The sequence below is a fragment of the Xiphophorus hellerii genome, chromosome 11 (assembly GCF_003331165.1).
Source record: "Xiphophorus hellerii strain 12219 chromosome 11, Xiphophorus_hellerii-4.1, whole genome shotgun sequence".
NCBI classification, from domain to species: domain Eukaryota; kingdom Metazoa; phylum Chordata; class Actinopteri; order Cyprinodontiformes; family Poeciliidae; genus Xiphophorus; species Xiphophorus hellerii.
In genome coordinates, this window is record NC_045682.1 from 8,475,401 (window position 1) to 8,488,889 (window position 13,489).

Here is a 13,489-nt window from a genome sequence, read left to right on the forward strand (position 1 = left end):
AACTGAGAGACTGTAAGAGTGAGTGATCAGGACAGTGAAGATGACTTGTCTGTTTCTGGGGAGATAAGAGGATATCTGTGTGAGCCAGAATACAACACAGGATATTGGCTGATGGGAGAAAAACAAGAAAACAGAGCACAGAAAAAAATGGGCACTGCTTGTGTGTGAAACTCTCAGAGAGAGAGAGCCCCATCAACCTGCTAGCTCAGATGTGATAGCCATATATCACTGCCATCAAATCTTCACTGCAGTTGTTGTCACGAATGGGACTTGCCAAGAACACAACTCCATCGTCTTTCCGGCAGGGAAGAGGGGATGCTTTATCGTCAGTTTGTATTATGAAGAGTTTCCTGCACTCATAAATTCCGCTAGTTTAATTAACTTTTATGACAGAAGAAAAAAAGTCAAAACATTTAAAAGTCTCTCCCAGCTACTGGAATGAGGTGACAGCTGTACTCATCAAGATGGCTGTATCTGTAGAAAGAAAAAGTTCTGCAGACATTTCTGTTGGATACCAGTTGCTGTCAAATCTAACGGAGAATTCTGGATGTAACTGGATCAGGATCTCAGTCAATTGTAACAATAAAAAATCCTGTTTCAGAAAGAGGTGAGACACATAATAGGAGGATTTTTTTTTTCATTACCTACCCATCCATTTTCTACGCCTGGTTGTTCTTGTAGGGTCATAGTGATGCCAGTACTTTTCTCCAGCAGTCACTGGGAGAGTGGTGGAGTGCACCCTGGACAGGCCACCAGTCCATTACCCAGCAACATTAAGACACAAGACAAACAACCGTGCGCGCCCACTCTCATGCTTAAGGACAATTTTAGAGAGATCAATTAACTGAACAGTCATGTTTTCGGACTGTCCAGGAGGAGTGAATGCTGCAAGTCAACGACTTGATGCAATTTGCTGAGTTTCCTTAGACAGAAAACGTTTTTTAAACTAATCTGAATAATGAACCAAACGTAATGCACTGTTAGATAAGTAGGAGCAAATGGAATGTATGTATGACTTTGTTTTGGTAAAGTGCCTCAAGATGATGCGGTGAGAGTTGACATTATGTAACTAAACTGAAGTGTCTGTGTGATTACGCCAAAGAGACCCCACACACATACACAGGGGGGAAAAAAGCAAACTACATGCAGAGAAACCTCAGGCAAGGATTCGTACTCAGGACCGTCTTGTTGCTGTTCTTGTTCCAATGTGCAGCCCTGATCTTCTGATCATTTCTTTCCTACATATAACTTTGTCATTCACTACTCATCCCTTGGACATATTTTTTCACACTGTTAGATTTAGGCAGTGTGACATTTTATATTGGTTGATTAGCAACATTAGTCAAAAAATGACACTAATTTCTTTATGTTTATATATTTAAAAAAAATACTGATACCAAGAACTTTATTTGATGTTGAAGTGAAAAGAAAATAACAGAAAGATGATAAAAGCAAGCTGTCATAGAAAAGCAAGTGCATAACACGGTGGATAAGTAATACTTATTGAATGTTACAGTGGCTCTCACAGAAAATGAACTGACAGAGTACTAAAATCATACAGCAGTTTCCATTTAACATGCGCTTTTGTCTCTTGACATCAAATAAATACTGACTAAGCAGAAAGCTGGAGCTTTTCACAAGTGTTTTCTCCTGACAAGTGACATCCTGGCAACACAATTACAAGAACCACTTCTTTTTTTTTCACAAACTTTCCTTTGACTCTTTTTTAAAAAACACATTAAGGTCTCTGCTGAAAGACAGAAGAAAGATCTGTGGCAGCTACACAAGCCCAGAAGCTAAAACCTGACAAATCCATATCCCATTGACATTTCTAGTCAGAACAATTTGACCTGAAACTCTAAAGGAGTTTTTTTTTTTTTTTTTTCTAGAGTGCTGAGCCCCAACTGGTGTCCAACCCTCTCTTCTCCCAGACGTCTTAAAACTCCCACCCCCCCATTGCTATCACATTGATTGAGTCCATTGAAGGTCTAGTACTGACTAAATGGTGCAGTCTCCTTCAACTCATGGTACCCCTGGTGGTTTGGCTCTGTAAAGAAACAGAGAGGTCAGTTAGGGCAAAGAAGTACCACAAATCCATCTCTTCTGCATGTGCCAGAAATGTTAAAGAAATACTACAGGCTGCTTTCTGTTTTACACAAAAAGGCAACGGAGTTAAAAAAAAAAAAAAAGAAATAATAATAAAGAAACCATTCATTTTGAGTAAATTGTTTACAGTTTGAGCTGCTCTCACCTCCGTTTAATCTCCTTACACAACAATATGAAAAGCAGCATGTAAGCAGCAGTAGCATTCTGGAGATTACTAAATGATTTTCTGTACGTCCCAGATGATGAAAATGAAAATAGAAGCTAAAAGTATACGTTTGAGTGTATAGATAAGTGTTGTGGTACCCAGGCTCATATTTTCTTCCATTAGGGGCTTCTTCTCACTGCAGTTCACCACTCTTCCCTGAGCCGCTCCCAGAATAGTCATGATGTCCACCAAGTTGAGCCTTCCTTCCTCCTTGGCCTCCTCTATTTCTTCAGCGAGCTCCATCGCTGCTTCTTCGCGTTCCTCCATTTCTTCTTGCGTCAGCATTGCGTTCAAGCCCTGCCCGGCTGTTGTGTTGCCCACTTGTGGCGGCGCAAGGGAGCACAAAGCTCTTACCTGCCCGTAGGATTTCAGGTGAGCTACGTTGGCACGCAAAAACAGCAAGAGGACGTTGAGGTCATTCAGTGGGCAGCCTAGTCGTTGGCGGTTGATGAGATCCAGGGCTGGGAGGACCTCATACACAGAGATGAAGCTAGTGTCCCAAACAAAGAGTCGAATAATGCTAAAAAGCACGATGGGTCCCAGCAGGAGGTAGATTGCTCCGTTGACCACACTTATCACCTGAAAGACCAGCTGCCCAATCATCTTGCACTGAACCAGTTCAGGAATCCAGTTCTGATCCCGCAGCATGCCTGTACGAACAAAGCAGTTAAACTCATCCTGCAGTAAGGCCGAAAGGTGGAAGTAGGCAAGATACAGGCAGGCAGAGGTCATAAAGGTCAGCAGGAGGAAGCCCCGCAAAAACAGCATGCTGACGAGGAAGTAAGAATTTTGCTTGCACTGCATGTATCTCTCCAGAAGGGGGTACTCAAAGTATCTCTTCCGCTTGGCTCTGGAAATAGACAAGAAGAAGAAAGTCAGGAAGACGTTGCTTTTCACACAGCAACATCTTTTCTCAAACGCGATCATAGTCCTCAAGATGCCGCTCTATTGATAGGCTACATGTTACTGGATTGGACATCACATGACTATCGTGTGACACACATCATGAGGCAGGAATATTGACGGTCGATAAAAAGACAAAATCTGGCAAAGAGTCTGAGAAAGGGATGTTTTTGTATTGATTGTAAACACTACGACTACCAGATAACAAGGTCCAAGTGTATCACATTTCAAAGTCGAGTAAAAAAAATTTAACTGAAGAAAAAAGTAGCAAGGACGTGGCAATTAGGTGAGTGATGCCAGCTTAACTAGGACAACCTTAACATGTACATGCTGACACTAAATATTTAACGACATACAAACTACAGTATGTCTCCTACTGCGACAATTGTGTCAAATTAAATTCATTGTCCAATATAAAAGAGAAATGTGTTTAGTCCTCTCTTGCATCTTGGCAGAACTGATGGAAACCAGACTATTTATAAATTTACATAATGGGAGAATACATATTTTATGTATCAAAAAGTGGCCAAGAATATCAAGATATTCCAGTTGGGAGAATACATATTGTTATATTTGAAATCAACAGCTTCTCTGCAGTATTTTTTGTTCTTTTTTATTGTGTCAGTATGTTTTTCTACCGCTCCAATAAAAATAAAATTTTCTGGAATCATTAGGACTCCAGAGGGGCGAATGAATACCCAGGAGGTTGGGCTAGTCACCATAAGCAAGACTACAGAGCTATATAGAATTTGACAGGCCAATATAAAATAACAAATGTTTGTGCCATGAGCAGAGCCGGAGAAGTCTTACCTTTGAAGCTCGGCCTGAAATGTGAGCGGGTTTTTTGTATTCTGCCGCATATCCAGAATGCTTTGGGCCAGTCGGACCGATCGGTTGTAAGACTTGTCAAGTTCATCTATTATGAAGAGGAGGTCTGAGCCCAGTGTGGGTGTGACAAGCTGGCGCCAGATGAGAGCCGGCAGGTACATCAGGATGGCCATGGCCAACAGAGAGTAAGGAAACATCTGAAACGACGACGAGAGAAAGATGACAGAAATGGGCCAAGGAAACAATAAAGAGGGCAGGAACAAGTTCAAACAAACTAGAACTTGAACTTTCTGTTGCGTTTTGCAAATGAGGTCCTCATTAAAAATGTATGGTGACATTTTCAGCTGAAGTTTTTAGCAAGAAAAAAGAAAAGAAAAAGGCTTCGGCGTATGACTGTTCGCAGCCTATCAGTCGAGGTAAGTGGGTGAAGCAAGTCAAGGGAACCCAGTCAAACGCTTTCCACTCACTTTGTGCACCCAGAGCGAGCGTTCCTCAAAGTTCCCGTCGCCGTCAAACTCGTGATGCATGAGAGAATCCCAGCAGTACGTGTCGACATAGTCGGCCTGCTTAACTGTGAAATTGCTGGGAGGGAAGCAGCTGATTTGAGGCCCTGCGAAATAAACAAATCAGAGCTGTAATTTGAGCTGCAAACGTGAGGAACAGGTCTACAACTTTCACTTGATCATGCCGTATCGGAGTGCCTACCAGCCGTCCCCCTGCACTCCAAATCTCCACATAAAAACTGACATATACCAGCGCTGGAGGTTCATTACCGAACGCAGAGATCTGAGCTTGTTTTTTGCCCTTTTCCCTTCAGTGATACAGATTTTCAGCAGAGAAATCACATGTTTCCAAATGGCAACCTGACATTTAAAAACCCTGGATGACTCCTTTCTAAGTTTGTTGCCTCTGCAGCCTTATATTTAGTCCACCTAGACATTACCACATTGTGGTTCAACCACTTGAATCCATTCTACACCAATCTGTCATTTACCATGGCTGCTCCACCCTCTAACAGTAGGCTGAAACTGGTGGGGCACACCCTTGGTGTGTCCCACCAGTTTCAAAGTGATGGGAGAGACTTTTTTTTTTTTTTTTTTTAGCCTCGCCTTCCGTTGCCCAGCTCTGGAAGTAAAAACCAGCCACTAATTTACTGAGAGGGTGTGATTCGTGCTACAAGCCAACCTTATTATAGATCACAGCTACATGTTTCCATATGCTCTTATCATATGTGTGTGTTCTTAGTCAGCTAAAACTAAATCCACTTTACTTATGGGGATGTGTGTAGTTAAGATGGTGTTTCATTATTTTTAAACTTGAAACCTTATTCAGACCGTTTTTTTTGTTTTTTTTTTAGCTCAACACAAAAGTGAAACAGACAATAACAGTTGTGGTAGAACGTGTTAAGATTTTTATTTTTTGGGGGGGGGGAGCAGCTTGCTGATGTACGGTATATTTATCCTTTGACTGGTCCATGCAAGCTAAATTCAGGACCTTTTATGGCTTTTCACAAACTTTTACGAAAGTTGTCTTTTCTGTGAGGCAAAGGCTTGTAAATGTCATCCACAAATGGTTGGAAAGAAAAACTCTTGTGGGTGGTGTGAGCACCTCGCATACAGAGACGGCTTTTAGTACTCAGCATGGCCGTCTACGATTCCCAGTCTCAGGACCTTTCCTGCACATCTTCCCCTGTCCTTCCCTTAACCTTTCTTGTCTCATTGCTGTGAATTAAGGCCACAAGAGATCAATATTTGTGTTGCCACCATGATTTCCTTACAATGTATTTCAAATATTTTATTTATAAACCAAACATCTCGAAATCTGTTCAGATTTATCTACAGCTGAGCAGACTACTACAGACTGCCGCATCCCATAATATGCAGGGTTGGTATTTAAAGGCTTTATTTCAGGGTTTCCCAAGTTAACTCTGATCCTCAGGGCCCGCTGCCCTGCATTAGGTGCTTCACCTATGCCACATACCTGACTTAAACGAATGGAGAATTTTTGCGTGCTTCGGAAGCATTCGGTGGCGTGCTGATGGGGTTTATGCAATCATTTGCATCAGTTATGCTGTAACAGGAAAAAGCTCCGAAACACAAAGGACCGCGGTTCCCCCCGAGGGCCAGGGTTCAGAAGCACTGCCTTAAGGCACGGATCCGGCGTGCTGGAGAATGCTGAATCGGTTTGCAGGGTTTTTACCCAGAAGTCTCTGTGTAGACGTGGGATCAGACACTCCTCTGGTGTCACCTCATCTCATGAGCGATCCTTGTTTGTGAAACCCACTCAGAAAACACATCAATAAAGAATTTGTTGTAAGAGTATCTCTGAAATAAAAGTAAGGCAAAGCCAAAAAAAAAAAAAAGTTAGACATTTAATGAGAGCTTTGTTGTTGATTTTTCTTTGCTTCCCTTTTCTGCCAAAGGTTTTACATCTACTACTCCTATGGCAATTATCAATGTTCTGGAGTTGTTTTAAGGTGGCTGACAGCTTTGATCTTTGCCCCTACTCGACTAGCTGCTAGATTCAGCATCTCAATCTACATCAAGGCAGATGATGCACAACAGCTACATTGCCGTCTGATTGTGAAGAGAAATTTTGAACGAGCTTTCAAACGGTTGCAAAAAATGAAAAGGGGATGCAAATTAGACGTGTTTTAATCTACTGATTTGGAGCAAAGCATAATTTCATCAGATGTTGACGCCATGCATGGCTGCGACAAACAGGAAGCAGAGGTTGCAAACTAGCATGGGGTGCACATCTCAGAGAAATGGGGAGGTGTTTTCAGGATTGTGTTACTATTGGACCAGTTGTGGCTGTCCTGTCTTGTCAACTGTTTGTGAAGTCATGTGCTGTCCGGAGACGTTCGGAAAGAAATTCAATTATAACGCACTAAAACGGTGGAAAGAGCTGATCAGTCACGCTAGGTAAAAGTTTGCATGACTTATTTGGCAGCTATGCTTCCATCTCTCCTTTAGTGTGTTAGCTATTTTTTTGGAAAAGCGAAAAACCAACTTGTGCAAGTATAAAATCTTTTTTTGCTTAGTTCTCTCAAGTTTTGCTGTTTACATCAACCATTTCTAATGCAATACTCCAAAAATACGAATGGAAAAAAAGTTAAGTGAAACGTGGCTATGTACTGGTGGAGTACATGTGTGACAACAACAAAAAAGTCTATAAAACCCCCAATCATGGAAGATTTAAATATAAAGATGTACATATAACTACATAGAATGGATTTTGAATGACTAAAACAAGTAAACAGAGCAATTAATTTTTGCACTAAGGTCTGGAGTTTGCATGGACGATCAATGTGCAATGGTGGAATTACAGCAGTTTTCATTGTCTGCCACCTGCTCGCTGGTTTTTGTGTCCCTTCCGTGTCCACGGTGCAAATCTCGCGAAAGTGTGTCGTCGTTCACTCAGACAGCCATCAGATCAGCTCGATTCAAATTCATCTAATTTCTGCAGTGACATCTATCACCTGAACCCGCTGAACACGTGGGTTGTGAGAGGAGACGTCAGCCATTGTCTCAAATGTCAACCTGACTATCGAGTCTTGGCGAAACCGCGACGAACACGAGGAGAAACGCTGATCAGGTCTTTGCACCCGTCCTCAGCTTGCTGCGCGTTGTTTGTCTTTGTAGAGCAGACGTCCTGCGCTCGCAGACACGGTTCTGTGCACTCGTAATACATGCAGGAGCATCTGTTTCCACGTGCTCGGCTTTCACCAGTAATTAAATACCATAATGCTGCCACACGGATGGCATAACCCTGCAAGTGTTACCCCGACGACACTCTCCTTGCACACGGTTGCTAGGCGATTCATGTGTGAAACTCTCCAAAAACGAAAGGCAGGAGTTCACGTTATTAACCCTCAAGGAAGTAAACCAACAACGCCGCCTCGAAGGGAATCATTTTTCTTTTCTTTTTTTTTTTTTTTTTTTTTGCTTGTGACTGCATGGGCAGACACGAGTTACCAGATCAGCCTTGGCAAAAAAAATAAAAATAGATACACAAATAACCACGTTTTAGTGTAAATCTTGGAAAACCCTTCAACCTCTGCCTATTTGGCGACGGAGCAGAAGCTTGTGCCTCCATCTCCCAATCCCCAATTAACGTTGGCAGATCCCCGCCACATTTGTGCCTTGAACAAGATTTCTTGGCTGAGAGTGCAGGTGCAAGTAAACCCGACTTCTCTGCGGCAGAGCAATCAAGCACTGTTGTGAAATTGTCAAGTCTAGCAAACCAGGCAGCCAGGATCCATGAGATGGGCCCGACACTCCAGCCCCCCACCCGCTTCTGGTTGATCAACATATCCCCTCATTTGACTCAAATAGAGAGGAGCCGCCACACAAGAACTTTGCCTTGTAATTACAGTTTGCCCGTCTCAGTAAACGCAGCTCTCAATCATCCCCTGTGGTAATTAGCATCAGGAGCATCAGTGCTGATTGCAGGCCAGCTCTGAAGGGAAGACATTCTGTTCAAAGTCATGAGAGTCAGTCTCCTCACTCTCCCTCCTTTTAGAATGACTCTAGACACCCTGGTCGTGAGATTTTCCATTCCATATATATATATATATATATAAATATATATATATATATATTTTTTTTTCTTTCTTTCAGATTGGCTGAAAACCTTTTAGATGACAAATGAAACGGCAGAAAAATCAATCAACTCCCCAGTGGAGTTTCTCTTTCAGCAACTTTGTTTGGCTGCTGCGTCGCTGCTGCGGCCATTTGCAGGAGAGAAATTGTCATTTAACTTACTTCTGAAAATAAAATTTAAAAAACGCATTCAGATTAACTGCTGCAGCAGAGATCATTGCGGTTTTAGTTTGTGCCAAAGCCCAGTAGCAAGCGTAGCAATGCTGCTACATTTGGAAAGCTCATACAAATGAGACGCCATAAGGCCATGAGTCCAAATTCCGAGTTGCGTTTCAGTTTCATGGACTTTAACTCTGTTGATTTGAAACAATTTTGAGCCGAGCTAATTGGGACACATCAATCATTTGTATCTTTATTCCGATATTCCTGAAACGTTTGACTATAAATATTGGAATATTTATTCCAATATTCCTGAAACGTTGACATGCAACGTTTCATGTCAAACGTTGCATGAAACGTTTGACAACGTCATGCATGAACCCATTCAAATTAACTCTCCCTTCATATAAGCTGTAATACCAGGCTGTTTATATATATATATATATATATATATATATATATATATATATATATATATATATAATTTACCCAATTCTGTGAGCAAAAGGACAGGACAGAATTCAACAAATTAAGCTGTTAAAGGCCAGGGTGAAAATCCTGTACAATTTATGTATAAATATATATTTTTTTCATACATAAAATATAATAACTGAAAAAGGACTAATTTGCGTGGGAGCTACGCTGAACTGTGATCATGAATTTATTATTCTGCTCTGGGCTGAATGAATTTAGAAGTAGTTCTCGTTGAGGGTGAACTGGCACAAGGCTGTTCAGGACAAGCACAACATAATTAATATGCAGAAAATTCTAATATTGCTTAAAAAGAGCAAAAAAAAAACCCAACCAAAACAAAATCACCACTGTGGAACACAAAGCCAAGCTCTTATTGCAGGGTATGATAAAGGGCAAAAGCAAATGGAAAACAAAGCAAAAGTCCTGCCACTGTGTTTTTAAAAAAAACAACAACCAAAAAGAAACAAAAAAAAAACAGCTTAGAGGCAGAACTGCTCACCCAGGGAGATCTCGCGGGCGAAGGCCATGCAAACCAGCATTAGTGGGAGGCCCACAGACACATACTTGATGACCTTGTCCAGAGGAAGCTCCAGTTCCAGGTGGTTGATCCTGTATATCCCAGAGCTGTCCTGCAGCAGGGCATCTGATAACATGGCCTTGGCCGCTGCCTGGGCGATTGACATTCTGGATACCTACCAGGTGATAACAGAGCCGCTTATTTTTCAGGACAGTAAAGGAGGAGAGGGAGACGGTTGAAGCGTTCAGCTGTGCATAAAAAAGAAAATAATAATAATAATAAAAAAGTCCTGCTCGTGACCTTCAACACGTCACTCCCACTGCGTCGTTAGTTATTAACAAAGTGGGATACAATAACACGGAAATGTCATTGGGTCTCTTAGGCTTTTTAAAAAAAAAATAAAGAAAGAAAAACAACAAAAAAAGCTTCAACAACTAATGAAACCTTTAAGTTCCTTACTTTTAGTTTTCCAGTCTTTTCCCCCCTGATATCCGTTGTTTGCGGAGCCAAACAGTCCCTCTTCAGGCCCGTGTGGAGTTGGAAAGCTCCTTAAGTATTCAGGGAGTGCCTTGGTAAATGAGGGGTTGGATCTGGGCTGGACCGGGCCGAGCCGGGTCTGGCTCTAATTACAGAGTGGACATCTGGGAGCGTACATGTGCCCAGATGGCACTGACAGCAGCAGACCTCCAGTACTCAACAGTGGGCCTTGAAGCAGCCTATGTGTGTGGGCGTGTGTGTGCGCGTGGGGGGGGGTGTGTGTGTGTGTGTGTTTGTGGCTCTGCTGTAGTTGGGCTGTGAAGCATGCTGGCTGTGGCCCACTTCAAACAAGTGAACCTTCGCCAGTGGCTTTTCCAGCCTCTGTCATTCTGATTCTATTTTTTCCTGCACTTCAGCCTCTGAGCCACTGCTGAGACGCTGCGGCGTACAGGCAGGCATGTTTCTGACTGCATGCATTAAGAGAGAATCAAACACGGAGCGCGCATTCTGTTCGAGGGGATCTGACGTACAGGGAACACTGGTGACTGAAAAGATACTTTATGCTAACATGTCAGTGCTGCTGAAGGGCTGGAGCAGTTTCTTTCCAAAACTCTAGGGGGGAAAAAAAAACAAGTTTTAAGATCATCATTTCATGGCAGCTCTTCTGATCATGTGCTCTCTCAGACTGGAGAAAATGTTCAACTGGAGTCGGCAGTTAACTCCGATTCCTAGCTTCTTTGAATTTAGGAGATACTGTATATTTTTAATAGGCTGCAGAAACGGTTACAAAATAGTACAAAAATGAAAGCGACTCTGTGTTGGCAGACAGTAGTTTCTTACCTGTTCATTCGATTGGACAGGGGAAGTTGCTGCAAGTTGTTTCCTGTTTACACTGCTTACTACATTTCATTAAACTGTTTTGAACATAATTTGTATAGGCAGTGTATATCACACACATTCTCCCTGGCAGTCCAGCTTCTTCCCACAGTAACAAAATGCATATCAGGATGATTAGTATCTGTAAATTGCGGTTCAGAGAGAATGTGAATCTGGTTTTGTGACTAACACAAACCCAGTTAAGGCTACCAATGGCTCAACTGTTCAAACTTCATTCCAGTTTCACCTTTGGATAGTCTGTCTATTCTTTGGCAGAAACAAGCCATGGAGCCCATCGTGTAATAATGTTTAATTTGCAGATAGAGTAACTTTTAACTGCGCAAATTATGTTTACTTTGTTTTACAGGAGTTTCCCTACTTAAGATAAGATAAGATTTATTTGTCATTGTCATCAACAGATTACAACGAGATTGAGATTTGCTCGACTCAAGTTAAGATGCAGGTTATGTGTATATACATAATACTGTATACAAAGATAAAGAAATGAATATTAAGCTACAGGTCTAGATGCTAAAGTTCCTGCATCCTGAAACAGCAACAAACAATAAATAATTTATATTGTTTAGGGTCGTTATTATTTGCTTCCTAATTCAGTCAAATACTAATAAAGCTTTACTTCCTCAAAAGAAAGTTCTGTCTTTTGAATTGTGAAATAATATTTGGTCAACTGGTCTAAACTAGTTGTAATTCCTTTAGGGCTAATTTGGTCAAAAATATCTCTGCAATGCAACACTTGTTCTTTAAGCAGACAGGTTCACACTGAACTGTGCATTATTGTGTCTTTTATTGGTCATTGGCTCTATTTCTAGTTACTCTGTTTTTACATTTAAAAACGGGCGACTATGGCTGTATGGTAGAGCAGTAGTAGTGGTAGAGCAATCGGAAGGTTGTAGGTTCGATTCCAGCTTCCTCCTGCCACGTCGATGTGCCTCTGGGCAAGGCACTTAATCCTAAATTGCCTACCGATCTTCGTATCGGTGTATAAATGTGAGCGCGTTTGTGATTGTGAATGTGACTCTAGTGTAAAGCGCTTTGAGTGGTCAAAATGACTATTTACTTTTTAATCAGTAGTTTACTTGACTGAGCATTTGAATTCTTTCGTTTGTGGTATTCTGTATTGGAGAGAAGTATCTGTGTTTATTCTGAACATGCGCAGTGTCTCGCTGTTCAAAGAACACCAGCGCTGGACTTATGTCTTCATATATCATTTTAAAACATAAGCTTTATCAGAGCGGTATTTAAAGAGAATAAGTGAGACTGAACTATTCGGATTGTTTTTCTGGTGTTCCGACCTGATAATTTTGGTCTAAATTATTAGTTTTACTAATAATTGTCCCAAGCAATTATTTATAGTTAATCATAGCCAAACCTAGACTCCTGTTGTGGCACAACATATATCATATATTTATACTCATTCTTTTTATCTACTGACTACTAAGGAACTCTATCAAAGCCCGGCATCCCAAAGTCAACACAATTAAACCAAAAATAAATTCATTCATGCTTTTCTTCAAGGGGATTTTTACCAAAATACACTTCAGATGCATCAGTAACATAAACACTGTGACCAGTTTAAAAATGCTGCTTTTATGTTACAAAAGCTGACTTTAAAATTCTCATTGATTGCCTACTAATTACTCTCGAGGTAAACTGTTTGTATTAATAAAGGGAAACTCTGGCGACTACCAAAAATACTTTTTGGTTTTAAGTACGGTAGTAGAATGCATGTGTGATGTTAAGCATGAGCAAAGAATGCAGAAGCTAAATTTCAGAAAAGCTGCATTTTCAAAGCGGCGCCAGCTGACTGGATGAGTGGGTGTGTTCCTGTGTGTTAGATTACAGGTTTGAGGAAGAGCCAGTAGGTGGGAAGCTATATAAAGCATGTGACAAAGAGCTGAGGTAAGTAAGAGAGGTAAGGCAATGCACTGTGGGAAATTCAGACATAGGAAAAAGCAAGTAAACACCCAAAATTATGTTGTTGTTTTTTTTAATACTTTTCTTTATGTATTATGTTGTTTTTTTTTAATTATGTTTTTTTTTTTGGTTCTTTTCTTTATACCAGGTCTGTAAAATTAACGTAAGAACAGAAAAATTACTTATTCAAGAAAAGTCAACATTTTCCACTTGTTCCAGTGAAATCCTGGGCTGCTGTTTTTTAAATTTTTTATTATTTTAACTCTTAAAACCCGACACCTTTGGCACAGTTGACATGATGCAAGAAATCTATCATTCAAGGTTAGACCCTACGATGGACTCGCGTCTTACCCAGGCAGTATCTCACCTCTTGCTCAGTGACCGCTGGAGGTAGGAACCATTTTT

General features: G+C 41.1%; 1 protein-coding gene across 4 annotated transcripts; it reads right to left on the reverse strand.

Annotated features, from left to right (window-relative positions):
- Positions 1–1,388: 1,388 nt before the first annotated feature.
- Positions 1,389–10,414, reverse strand: LOC116728913 (pannexin-3). Of its 4 annotated transcripts, XM_032577251.1 has the most exons (6): positions 10,256–10,390; positions 9,779–10,044; positions 4,510–4,652; positions 4,025–4,239; positions 2,410–3,161; positions 1,389–2,047 (listed from the first exon to the last, which is right to left on the reverse strand). In XM_032577251.1, the coding sequence occupies exons 2-6, from the start codon at positions 9,960–9,962 to the stop codon at positions 1,989–1,991; spliced, it is 1,353 nt and encodes a 450-aa protein (XP_032433142.1). In that variant the 5' UTR covers positions 9,963–10,044; positions 10,256–10,390; the 3' UTR covers positions 1,389–1,988. The 4 variants fall into 4 exon arrangements, with proteins under 4 accessions (XP_032433142.1, XP_032433143.1, XP_032433141.1 ...); XM_032577252.1 differs by having other exon boundaries at positions 1,389–3,161; positions 9,844–9,971; positions 10,256–10,414; XM_032577250.1 differs by having other exon boundaries at positions 1,389–3,161; positions 9,779–9,971; positions 10,256–10,414.
- Positions 10,415–13,489: the final 3,075 nt, after the last annotated feature.